The sequence below is a fragment of the Lissotriton vulgaris genome, chromosome 9, assembly GCF_964263255.1.
Source record: "Lissotriton vulgaris chromosome 9, aLisVul1.2, whole genome shotgun sequence".
Lineage (NCBI taxonomy): Eukaryota > Metazoa > Chordata > Amphibia > Caudata > Salamandridae > Lissotriton > Lissotriton vulgaris.
The window spans coordinates 889,369,626-889,383,508 of record NC_141697.1 but is presented as its reverse complement, the minus strand read 5'-3'; the positions used below and the strand labels follow the sequence as shown (position 1 = coordinate 889,383,508).

The 13,883-nt window shown below is 44.7% G+C and overlaps 1 protein-coding gene across 1 annotated transcript in view; it reads left to right on the top strand.

The window, feature by feature from the left end:
• Positions 1 to 13,883, top strand: part of KPTN (kaptin, actin binding protein) — a 197,985-nt gene that overhangs the window by 82,989 nt on the left and 101,113 nt on the right. The window contains exons 5-6 of the mRNA XM_086938644.1: positions 7,324 to 7,399; positions 8,373 to 8,446. Coding sequence (XP_086794770.1) covers positions 7,324 to 7,399; positions 8,373 to 8,446 — 150 coding nt within the window. The remainder of the gene's footprint in view (positions 1 to 7,323; positions 7,400 to 8,372; positions 8,447 to 13,883) is intronic.

Below are 13,883 nucleotides of genomic sequence, written 5' to 3'. Positions count from 1 at the left end.
CTTACCCTACGGAGGGAAGGGGCTGGCAACAACTTACCCTACGGAGGGAAGGGGCTGGCAACAACTTACCCTACGGAAGGAAGGGGCTGGCAACAACTTACCCTACGGAGGGAAAGGGCTGGCAATCAGTGAATTTCAAAGGTGTAGTTGTAATACTTATTCAGAAGGCAGTGTCTGAAAAAGTTATAACAACACCCTGTCTCGATCAGTATGTAAAGTATATGGCATAAAGGAGGTCTATTGTTTAGCCATTCTCTTACCGCTTAGTTAGTTGGCAGCATGAAACAATGTGAGGGGTCTTTAGTAGACTTCGGAAAAGGTCCTCCATTTCCTTTGAGGATTCCTAAAATGAACAGGAAATGCTTAAGATTGTGGCAGAAACCATCGTGTGTCACGAGGAGTCTGTGGGCTGGTTAGCATCTCTTACCGATACATGAACTGTGTCAGGAAGTCCAATAAGGGGTTCAGAATTAATCTGTGGCAGAGAAATCTCGCCCGTGATAGCACTGAGAGCTGCACTCGTCCGTCTCTGCTTGGAAAGTGTCAAGACCGACCATGTTCTTTGCTGGTCATGAGTGGCGCATGCGGGTAAGCCTTGCTAAAAAATGATTATTCACGGAATATCTCTCTAGTGTGAGAGAATCCGATCTGCAGGTAATTGCTAGTGTATGGCACGGAAATTAATTAAGGAATGTCAACAATTAAAAACAAACTAGAATTAGGGGTACAATCCAGTGTATTGGATACCATATTCAAAGCATCACGGGGATGTTCTTTATGTCTATTGAAGAGGAAAGAGTGAAAATACTTTTTTTTTTTAATTCAAATCTTTTTTATTGAAGAACAAAGCTGAAAATAAAGACAATACAATGACTCTTCCAAGGTACAAATGAGCAGAATGATGGCACCAAGACACTTACAGTAATCAAATCCAGTCAAAGAGGAGATAGAAGAAAGATGGGAGAGAAAAGGAGAGGAGGAAAAAGAGAGAAGAGAAGAGAAGAGAAGAGAGTAGAGAAGAGAGAGGACAGGTGTATCCACAGAGCGGTCATAACCAGTTTACCCAAACCTGGTTCGGCATGCATGCATTAGGAGGTATACAATAAGCATATTTGGTTGAACACACTAAAATTCAATAACAATTCTATGGAACAAGTTGACCATTGAGATGTGCCTCATGGGGGTTCAAAGTGGCAGGATGACGCATCCAGGGATGACCAGAGTTTGTTGTTCGAAGGTTTCCAAGTGGCTGACTGTAGCGCAGGATTGTCTGCCCCTCTTAGAAAGGAAAGCCATTCCAGCCACATTTTAAAGTTGACTTCAGCAAAATTTTTCCACTTGTAAAGTATGACCTTGCACGCCAATGTTAACATGATATCAAGCAATTGTCTGTCATGATTCTCTGGCAATTGTTCCTCCAGAGGGCCCAGAATGACATATATAAATTCTTGAGTAGGAGTTATTCCAAATATCTGTTGGATATATGAAAATACTTTGTCCCAGAATGGACGCAATAGGGTACAGTTAAAAAGCATGTGTGCCAAGTCACCTGGCGCTTCTTGGCAGTTCCAACAATTAGGCGTGTCCCTCAGATTACATTTAAACAGTTTCTGAGGGGTCCAGAACACTCTATTCAACAACATATATTTCGTTTGGCATAGGATCGGGGAAACCTTGTTTGTTAGTGCGGTGTTATGTATGACCTCCCAATCGATTACTATTCCTGTGGAGTTAGGCTCTGATTCCCACTTGATTTCGGATAACTTATGTGGCTTCTTGGGCAGGGGGAGGAGCAGTTTATATACTCTAGAAACAAAATGACCAGCATGGTACAGTAACCGGAGGCGGTTCACCAGCCAAGGCGGCTCTGTAGAAAGGAGACGCTTGGAGATAGCAGCTTTCAATTTCAGGAATTGGTAAAATTCTATGTGAGGCAATTCAAATCTCTCTTGCAATATCGAAAAGGGTAGAGGCCTACCACTTTCATAGAGGTCATTCACTATATGTATACCCTTAGTCGCCCACAATTCCCAATAAAGGGTCTTCCCCTCTATCCTGAGCATAGGGTTATGCCATAATGAGAGTAGAGTAGATCTCTTGATCACCGAAGCAGTCTTATGGGATTGGTCAAGTCGGAGGAGTGCTCTTCTAGTATTTAGTAGAATGTATTTAGAGTGAGGTATGTGGGTCAAATCCATGGTGAGGAGAGCCGAGAGGGGTGCACGCGCCATTAACGACTTTTCGATATTTAGCCACACTGGAGTGTAGGATGTATCATCAACTAGCCAAAGGGCCCCTTGTTTACAGAGGAAGGCTGTTTGGTAGTTCCTGAACGAGGGCAGGCCCAGGCCGCCTTTGTCTTTTGCTAACTGCAGCTTTTTTAGTGATATCCTGGCTTTTTTCCCTCGCCACAGGAACTCACCGAACAACCTGTCCACCTTCTTGATGAATTCTTCTGAAAAAGTCATAGGGAGCATGCAGGCTAGATAGTTAACTAGGGGCGTGCACATCATTTTAAGGGTCTCAGCCCTACCCCACCAGGATAGATATTTTGGTGACCAGCTATCTAGCAATGTGGATATCTTTTTTAATGTTAAGTCCTCATTTAGCTTCAGAGTCGTAATCAAATCCCTTTCAAAGTCTAAGCCCAGATATTTAAAAGCTTTCGGTTGCCAAGTAAGGCCAGAGGAGCCTAGAATGTCTTTACTCCCGATATTGTTTAACAATTTGACTTCTGTTTTGTCCTTATTCAGTTTATATCCTGAAACTCTAGAGAACCCCTCGATTGTGTCCATCAAGGCCGGGATAGCCTCGTCGGCTTTTTCCGTTAAGATCAGCACATCATCGGCGTAGGCCGTCAATTTTACAGTGCAGTCATCAAATGGGATACCAGCGATTGCTTTGTTATGTCTAATATGCCACAAAAAGGGTTCTATTGCCAGTAAGAACAAAGATGGTGACAGTGGGCAACCTTGCCTCGTCCCTTGTTTCAGGCAGAAAGAGGATGAGAAGGAGCCACCTGCTCTGACTTTTGCAGTGGGGCCGGCGTACAGAGCCATTACGAGTTTAGTGAACGTTTCTCCTAAGTTAAAATGGTGTAACACCGCCTTAAGGAAGGACCAGTCCACCTTGTCGAATGCTTTTTCTGCATCCAGCGTGACAGCTACCGTGGGAGTAGTCAGAAGTTTTGCTTTTTCTAGGGCATGGGCTAACACCCTGGTGTTATCACTAGAGAGTCTATGTTTTAGGAAGCCCGCTTGAGATGGGTGCACAAGAGTGGGGAGGACCTTTTGTAAGCGAGCTGATAGAACCATGGCCAACAATTTACAGTCCAAATTAATCAGGGAAATCGGCCTATAGTTTTTTGGTAGCGACGGGTCTTTGCCGTCCTTTGGCAGAACTGCAATAGTCGCTTCTGCTAACGTACCCCTCACTTCCCCCGACTCAGTAAATTCGTGGAAGAGGCTCAGAAGAGGGTCAACCAAGTCTGATTGAAAGGTTTTGTAAAATTTGGCAGTAAAGCCATCCGGGCCCGGTGCCTTCCCACATTTCAGTCCCCTAATTGCCTTTTCCACCTCAGTAGCCGAGATCGGCTCATTAAGACTGAGTTGTTCTTCAGGCTTTAACTTTGGTAATACACACTCCTGAAGATATTCTTGAATTTTGTCTTCATCCACCAATTCGTTTTTGGCGTATAAGTCCTTATAGAAGTCTTTAAAGACTTCGGTTATTTTTTGGGGATCCGAGTGAGTAACTCCCGCCGAGTCCTTGATAACATTAATAGCATTCCTTTGGACCTTAAATTTCAAATATGCCGCTAGGCTCTTGCCGGCTTTATTAGATTCACATAGCTTGAACCTTCGCTTTCTGTCTAGCCACACCCCCGCCCTTTCGCTTACTAGTTTGTTATATTCGTATTTTTTGTTGGTCATGGTATTAAATGTCTCCCGGTCTCTCGTCATTTGGTGTTTGTTCTCTAGGATGGCTATTTCCGTCTCTAACCCTTCTAGCTTTGCATTACAATCTCTGTTCATTGCTGAGCGAATTTTGATACACACACCCCTAATTGTACTTTTCAAAGCCTCCCAACGTACTAGGTCCGAAGTGTCCCCTTTCGCATTAATCTCCAAATAAGACCTAATGGCTGATAGAATTTGAGTTCTGTTTTGTTCTTTACCCAAGATTTCCTCATTGAGTCTCCAGGACGTTTGTTTAGGGGACGGTTTAATGTTAGTGATGGATAGAGATATGCATGAGTGGTCTGATAGAACCCTAGGTTCAATTGAAGTATCCTCTATCCTTGCAACGCCATTTTGTGTAATGAATATGTAATCAATGCGGGAGAACGAATCGTGAGGGGAAGAGTAGAAAGTGTAGTCCCTATCAGTAGGGTTTTGTATTCTCCATGTGTCAATTAAGTGAAATTGTTGGCATAATTTGACAAATGCATTATGTGATCTGCTTGGTTTGAATACACATTTTGAGTCCCTGTCTAAGGCCGGGGAAAGAGTGAAAATACTGACGGCATTTGGTGCAGGGCTTCACATTGCAGCACCAGTCATGTAAAGAAAACATTGTTGCTAATATGTACCTATTCACATAATGGAAGCATTAATCTATGTCTTTCGATGTGGAGGCAGTCCTAATAGGGTGTATGCGAAGTAGTGGCATATAACTCACCAGTGTGATTTATTAATCATGCCAGTCCAGTTTAACACAGATTAATTACCGCAATACTGTTACAATAATTGACCATATTGGATAAACATTCATCAATAAAATAATTTCGTGACATAGTCGTGAACCAAATAATTTCAATCCTCATGTACAGTGCCAAGAACCTTCACATGTCGATATACAGGTTACATAGGGCATCGCTACAGCAAAGCATAAACACATGTAAACATCAGGTGTCATTAGTTTATATCCAGTCTATACTTGAGATCACATAGTGTATCACAACACCGGTGTAAGCAGACATGTCTGCTCAGTATTATTTAGTGATTAACAGTCAATGACACAGGATTTCATTTAGTCATACTAGACACAAACCCATACCATTCGTCGCTTGTATTGAGTCCCTGATCATTGGACTTTGTACGTTCTATCCACTGGCATTCCATTCTCTGTAGTGTATGGGTCAAATCACCTCCTTGTTCAGGTAGAAATGCTATTTCCACTACTTGTCACCTAAGGTCGTCTGCAGTGTTGTTTTTCTCACTGTAGTGGGCTACCAGAGGAGCATTAAGGATGGAACACCTTATTCCGCTTCGGTGTTGGCTTATCCGTGTCTTGACAGGTTGGCTAGTTTGTCCTACGTAGGGCAGATGGCAAGGGCACCATATACAATATATTACATTCCATGTGTTGAAATTAGAAAATAAATTAAGAGAATGTTTGATGTTCCCGTGCTTAACGATGTTGGTTTCAAAAGTAAGAGTACATGCTACTCAGTTGCCACATCTATGGTGACCCTTGATTTCAGGTAACCCCCTAGCTGATTCTAGTGTTCCTGATCTTGGACTAATTTTGACTTGAGGAGTGAACGAGGCGATCTTTAATGTTTTTTCACGTTGCGAACATGGGTATTTCCATAGTGGAATCTATATTCTGTATAAGATGCCAGTTCTTTTTGATTAGTTTCTGTATTTTGTTGGTATGTATCCCAAATGTGGTGACTCAAATCAGTTTTTCCAGATTGGTTTTCTTTCTGGGAGTCAGTAGTTCTTCTCTAGGACAGAACATGCTCGTTTCAGGGCATTCCTCACTATCCTGTTGGGGTAACCCCTCGCTAAAAGTTTTGCTTTTAGTGTTTGTGCCTCCCTCATATAGTCCTTTTTGCGTGAACAGTTTCTGCGGGGACGCAGAAACTGCCCAAAAGGTAACCCATCTCTTCGTGCACAGGGTGATTGCTGTTTTATGAGAGGAAAGTATTTCTTTCTGTCGGTTTTCTGTGGAGATCAGTGTACAATGTTCCCTCATTGTGTTTGATCATGAGGTCTAAAAAAGCTATTTCTGATTTGTGTATAATCGATGTGAATGTGAGATGTTTCTGAACATTATTCAAATATTTAACAAATTCATGAAAATCCTTTTCAGTCCCAGACTAAATTCGTGGATGTACTTCCTCATTTGAATAATCTTTTTACCCTTTACCCAGACAGTGCCCCGACGGGCCTAAGTGAGTATCCCCTGCTACCCTTCACTTCCACAGGTGCTCATCACACCACTGTCAATCAACCACAGGTATGCCCCTGTTTTTCGTTTAGTTAATCAACCAGCCTCTGTCCTTCCCTTACATTGCCGCCCACAGGTGTCCCTAAATTGATAGGTCCTGATGAGACCCTGCATTGCTAGTTGGGTCGAAACGCCGTCGGCAACTTGAAGCGAACCAATTCTCAGCCCCTATGATTACACTAGGAGGCTGCCAACATTGATTGTGTATCTACTGAATGGTCGCTTCTGTGAGCATATTGAAACCTTCCTTTTATGTCACTAAAAGTCACATTTCATACTTATGGATCACTTTTCACTTGGGACACTTTGCACCTGAAATTTTACTACAACTGTGAATTTAAGATATAAAAATACCTTGCTTTCTACATACTCTGTGTTACATGTCGTTTCTTTTTCTGACATCTGTGTACCCCCCTTTTACTGCCATTGTGCTTATATATATTGCAATATCAATCATTGAGTGTCCACAGGAACCTCTGTTTTTTGTCTAACTGGAAGTACCCTGGTTCCGTGTGAGTAGGGTCCCTTGTTTCCTTATACACAATTTGTTAAATCCAGTAGGATTGCATTGTCGGTGGGACCAGCCTCACGAACAGTTTGATGTAAACTCAAGGAAATCCAAAACAGTATTACTGCCTTCTCAGAAGAGTATTTTAACACACCTATAGTTTACATAAAATTCAGTTTAGCAAAAGGAAAAGGATTTCACACTTGCAAGTGGATCATATTAAAAGCCTAGAACATTCGTAAGGATTTGAGCAGTTTATTTATTTAGTATTCACTGCTGTTCCTTACTAGTAGAGATATAGGATATTCTGGTGTCTTTTATCTACTATAACTATTGAGCATCAACACATCTATATTAATTATCCTTCTCTACACGCCTGAATGTGGTATGTGGTTTTACAAAACCACTAACCACACTCCCTATTTTTCCCATTGATCTACCCAAACTAATCTGCACTGAACACCCATACCACCACTTGCTGTGTCCACTGCAGTGCATCTGACCATGAACTCCATCCCACTCTGGCCCATGCTATTCTTTCCTCCTGTGATACACCCACATGTGTTCTCTCCTTTTAGGGTCCAAGATGGTGAAAAGCTGGAGACTGTCTTTCTTCTCAGTGGCAATGACCAGCGAATCCATCTCTACAAAGAGGTGAGACCATTCTGAACCATGCGACCGTGCAGTTAATATGGCATGCCTGGAAGTGTTCCCAGATGCTGAGAGTGAGGAAGTGGAAGACTGATGACATAGAGTAGAGTGGTTTTTCTAACAAAAACAGGTTTAGTAAGCACAAGCAGTCCTGCAGGTCCTTTCTTGCTCTGTTGCAGTAGATGTGAGACCATTCTGAACCCTGCAGTCGTGCTGCTGTATAGTATGCATCCCTAGAAAGATGATTAGCTGCTGAGAGTGGGATGGATGAATTACAAGACGGCTGATATAGAGTTGTATTGGTTGGTCAAAATCAAGTAGGTTTAGTCAGCACAGGCAGGCCAGTAAGCCCTTGCCAGTGCTCTAGTGGTGGTGAGCCGTATTATAAATAGATTTTTGAGTGGCAATTACCTGAGGTATGGCTCCTTAAACAGTTTGCGGTTAGGATAGCGTGCTAGGCATCCCCAACAGGAAGAGCAGATTCATTCAAATAATGACAGTAGCCTTCTCTCCTTGGTTGAGATTGGCCAAGGGTAGGCGTTGTCTGGAAAGCTGGTGGTGCTGGTCTGTTTCCTAGAAGTCTGAGAAGCAAAACAGATGCTAGTTATGAACTTGTTAATGTCAGAGTGATGAAAAAAGGATATGAGTAGCCGAAGTTCAAAATGCACCTGTGCTGGTAAACCAGTAACTGTACCATGCTCGTGGTTCTATGTTTGTTTATATGTTAAAGAAATTCAATACATTTTATTTAAAGAGAGTAAAAAGAAGCAAAAGATGCTGTCAAAGATGGGTTACATATATACAGATGACGTTCTCCTTGTCATGCTTGTTTTAAAAAAATATTGTACCCTGCAAATTGTGTGCCCTCTGTCCACTTCACCTTGTCCTCCATAGCTCCCCTTACACCTCCTCCCCATTCTATTTCCCTTTTCTAATAAGATAGGAGTTCATGTCTCTCCTGTTTCTATCTCCTCAGAATGAAGGTCTGCATCAGTTTGAAGAGCAGCCCGTGGAAAATCTCTTTCCAGAACTGAAGGACCTCCCAAGCAAGTAAGACTCTTGTTTCAGATTGGCTGTGATAACTGCTTCTGCTGTCGCATCTGATTTAAAAAAAAAAAAATTTTAAGAGGTTTTATTGAATTATCCAACCAACATACCAGCAAACCAATATTACATGCAAGATCATCTTGTAGACGGTCCAACAGTCATCGTACAAAACAGGAGAAGCCGGTTCTCAGCATTTTCCCCCCTAACTCCCCTACCCACCTCCCTCTCTACCCCCACCCCCCCTGTCAGTGTGCCCGTATCTACCCCCCCCTACAGCTAAGCATATAGAACCCTGTGCTTTAAAAAAATCTAACACAAATCATTGGAAAATGACATTATCACTGGTCCCAAAGGACAGGAGTTTCCGTTTGGTTAACCATACGAGCTCTGGACCCCAATCTTGACTAATCAACATTTCCTAATGTGTCGTGCAGGAACTGATTCCTCCCTATATGTACTCAAGTGTCCCCATCCATAACGTTCCCTCAGTATTCCCGGAAGTCCCCACCCTGGCCTCCACGCCCTGGTCCATATCAGCATGATCCTCGTCCAGCCCTACCGGAGACTGGAGCTCTGTTACTAATGCTCCCCATGCCCTTGCTGCTTCCAGAGCCTTATCATTAGAGGAACGACTGGCCAGTTGTAGACGAAGCGTCCCTTCACTCCCCGCCCAGTTCAAGAAGCTCGCCTTCCACCTCCGAAAGTTGGGTCCCGCTCTTGCTTTCCAGTGCATGGTAAGCTCCCTCTTCGCCATTATCCGACCCAAATCATACAATTTGCTTGTAATTTTAGTACTGGGGGTGTGCGGAAACCAAAGCAAAAGGCAAGTTCCCATCTCAACTTCCAACTCACACTCCGTCACTCGATTCAAACACGCCACCACATCTGCCCAATAAGAGCCTAACCCCACACAGGACCAAAACATATGACCAAAATTAGCACTTTCTGCATTGCACCTAGGGCACAGCGATTGGGTCCCTCCAAAATACTGTAGAATTTTAACTGGAGTTAAATAGGCCCTGTGGAGAGTATAAAATTGGACCAATTGAAAACTAGCGTTGCGCGTGCCCTTCCAAGCCCACCTCAACAGCTTGGTAGGCTCAGGAATGAGCCTACCAAGATCTTCTTCCCATTTACCCCTTAAGTTATCCAGGGGCGAAAGCCTCTCTGTGGATAGCAGCTTATACAAACAAGTAATGGCCTTGAATGTACCTGCCACCATAGTGACATATTGACACCCCAACGAAGTTGGGGGTTCCGACAGTCCCATCTTCCACTGTTTCTGAATTCCCGTCACAAGGGCAGGGTGTAATAAATAATCCCCCCTCGGCAAATCGAACCTCTCTGCAAATCTTGGAAAGGCAACAAGACACCGTCCCTATATAAGTCCCCAATCATGAGGATCCCACACTCCTCCCAACCAGCCAGCGCTGACCAGTCTCCACCATGGGGGAGAGCTGTGCACATGCCCAAGGGAATTTCCGGGGCATATGGGACTACGAAACCCGCCCGTTTCTGACTGCGAGTCCAGCATAGCCGGAGTGTGCGCTCCTCGAGGGTGAGCTGGTCCAGTCTAACTTTCTGCCGAAGCACAATGAATGACAACATGTGTCGAGGGATGACCCTACACTGCGGTCCGTCCGGGCCTCTAAACTCACGCGCCACGGCCTGTGTAAGCCATTGCAACTGTGCCGCCAAGTAGTACCACTCGAAGTCTGGGGCCGCCAACCCTCCTTTCTCCCTTGGCCGCATCAGTGTGGTCAATGCCACCCGCCGTCTGCCAGCTCCCCAAATAAACCCTGTCATCAGCGCCCGAAGCGTCTTAAAAAAGGAGACAGGAATCCATATCGGCAAAGTACGGAAAAAATAGAGCAACGGTGGTAGCGCCACCATCTTCAGGAGCGCTACACGCCTAGCCACCGAGAGGGGGAGGTTTCTCCAGAACGCCATACTACCTCTAAGCCCCCTCAACGCGCCGCCCACACTCCCTTCAAAGAGGTCGGTAGGAGCGTGAAAGATGCGGACGCCCAGGTACGGTAAGCAGACAGGTTCCCACCTCAGGTCTTCAAGTGCCAGGGGCGTCTGACCTTCAGGGGACAAGGGAAACAGGCAGCTCTTATTCCAATTCACCCGTAAGCCCGAAAAGCGACCAAACTCCCGGAGCAAGGCTCTAGCGCCCTGTAGGGAGTCCCCTGCATCAGCCAGATACAAAAAGAGGTCATCCGCATACAGGGAGATGGGATGGGGCTCCCTGCGCAGCAGAAAACCCTCGTACAATCTTCCTTGTTGGGCATGCGCTGCTAGCAGCTCAATTGCCAGTGCAAACAGTAGCGGGACAGAGAACAACCCTGGCGAGTGCCTCTCTCCACTTGGCAAGCCGCTGAGATGGTGCGTCCCGTACGAACCCTAGCTGTGGCGGAACTATATAACAAGCTGGTCTAGCGTACAAAATGATCACCTAGGCCAAATCCCTTCAACACCCGGAACAGATACGGCCACTCCACACTATCGAATGCCTTCTCGATATCTACTGACAGCACTACGGCCCCTGATGATCCTTCCCCTCTGTCTCCCATGATCCGTATCAACCGCCGTATGCACGTCGCGGTGTTCCTAGCGGGGATGAAACCCAATTGGTCCGGGTGCACCAGGGTGCTCATGTGTTCCAAAAGTTGCGTCGCCAAGATCTTACTGAGGATCTTATAGTCTACCGTGAGCATTGAAAGCAGCTGGTACGCTGTCCTAGAGGTGGGGACTCCACCTTTCTTCAGCAGCGGCACGATAATCGCTTCTCTCGTGGTGAGCAGCAGTCTACCCAGGTCCCACGCCTTTCTGTATACCGACTGCAAGTGCGGTGCCAGGATGTCCAGATACCATGCACAGAACTCCACCGGGAGTCCATCAGCCCCTGGCGTCTTTCTCCTGGCCATGTATTTAACCGCCGCCCTGATTTCTCCCAGTGAAATAGCTTCACCCAGTTTGGTGCCCTGTTCCGGGTCCAAGTCCGGCAACTCTGCAGCCTCTAAATGATCGTCCAGACCATCGGGCAGGTCCCTCATCCTACTCTGGCTGTCGCATCTGATGCCTTAACATTTGGTCTGTAAATTTGAAGTCCCCACATGCTTTACCAGAAAATTCGAATATAAAAGCAGCCATTGCCACAACCTTAAACCCATCAAACAGCGCTCCTCTGAAGTTTCGATGGCAGACCAGACATAGTTAGAGTAGTCTGGCAGGGGAACTTTGGCGCGTCTAGGCTAAGTGGATGTGCTTCCTTAACCTGGTTTAAAAAAATTTATCTTTGGTTGTGCCTGAAATAACCATCACTGTAAGTGTTTCCTACCCACTCTTTTTAAGTTGTGACTTTACTACACCATTCGGTTCTTTTTTGAGATTGGTATTCAATTTAAGTCTTGCAACATTGACGCCCAGTCTATCCTCTCAAGTGATGTGCACAGTTGGCTACCATCAACTAACAAGCTCATCCTCCCTGCCTTGAGCAATGCTCCCCCTGATGTTATGATTTGCAGATCAGAATGAGCATGTTCGTCTGTCCCACACAACATAAGCAGATAAACCTTTTCATATTTTTGTTATTTCTTTCTGAATGTTATTCTATTATTTGGCCACTCCTCCAATTCTGGATTTGTTTCGATTTGCTGACTGGTATAGGCCCTGTGCCCCAGTAACAAAACTCGCACTTGCTGTGATTTGCTTTCATGGTGTACGGTGTTGAACACTATAAAGTCAATTGACAGTGTCCATCTCTAATGAGAGGGTCGCATTAAAGTATATAAAAAAGTAATGGGTGGAATGTTTGAATTAACCTCAGCCGCTGGATATTACTTGGGGATGCATCCCAGTCTATTGTTATTTTTCCCACCATGCCACCTCAGTTTGGGAACAGCCATTAGTAAGTTAGTCTTAACACTGTCCAATAGGATCAGTCCAGCCCGAACTGCTAGGTTAGAACTTCCCTGAACTGGAATACAAGCAACCCTGGACAGAGTTTGCCCTGTTTTGGGCTCATCAGTCAGCTATAGCTTGGTTCCAGTGGCACAGTGAGCAAGGGACCCTCGTCTGGACATATCAATCGCACTTAGAGCATCACCCTGAAGTATACAAAAAGGTGATGGGTGGAATACTTGAATTAATCTCAGGTGGAACACCAGCAACTCAAGACTGGTATTTGGAACCAAGCTGTACCGACTCACAAGCCCCAATTGGGGGGAAACCGGTCATGGGATGCTTTTGTTCTGGTTCAGGGAAGACCTGGCCTGTTCCTATTGCAGCAGGATCAAGACTGATTTGCATATGGCTGAGTCGAAACTGAGGTGGCATGGTTGCAAAATAGCGATGGACCAGGATGAAGCCAGTTGCTGAGCTTCATTCACGCATTCCACAATCACTTTTTGTATAATTCAGTATGGCGCTTAATTGAGAAGATAGCTGGTGGTCTGGAGACAAAAAGCATATTATTGCAAGCCAAAATACTAGTGTGTTGGGAAGCCCTCGTCTGCACTCAATAGGCCCAACCCATTTGCCTTCTGCATTGTTTCCAGCGCAGCAATGACCAGATGCAAGGCATACTGACTGTGTGGGCATGCTGGATCCTAATGGTGAAGAATAACTCTGGTTTTACCAAGCAGTGCTTTCTTTCCATTTTCAAAGATTGAGCTACATTCAGCGCTTTTCCCTTTTCATGGACGCACTGCAATACGTTTTCTGCTCGTCCTCTGACCCTTTTCTTTCCTTTAAGTTTGTCACTCTGAATAGGCAGTTGAGGATTTTCAAAATGCCAATACCATTGCCCACTGAGCAGTCCTGTTCTTTCTCCTCTCCTCTCTGTCTGTTTTAGTTTCTGAAACTCCATTAGTCTACTAACTCAGGTTAACTCCTTGCCTGACTCACCTGTCTGCCATCATTTGCTCCTGTGGTTGCAGCTTCGTTCAACAGTTTTTGCCACATTTTCTTTAATCTGTTGTTTTATTTAAAGCACAATTTAGTGCATTTAAGACATTTTGCCCACAAAGGAGAACTATCTATTCTATGTTATGTTAAATGGGAGAGGGCCTTTAATAACCTTTATAGCTTGAAGCAGAACGACTGTAGCACTGTTATTACATTCCTCCAACTGAGAATAGAATCTTTTAAACTAAACAGAAAGACTTGGAAAGACAAGAGTTGGGATTTTGGAGCAGATGGTCTTTCTTCCATAATTTAAAAATATATATAATTTTATTGATTTTAATTGTCACATAACAACGCATACCATTTCGTCTGATACATTGTCTACAATCAGGAATAGGTGGGCTTCCCTTCTCCCACTGACTCCTGACCTCACACTTCTAGACCCTCTACCTCTCCCGCCTCTGCTGGTCATTGTCTTCATCCCAACTGCCCAATCAGTGCCATTTGAGAGTCTCCGCTGCCTTCAATC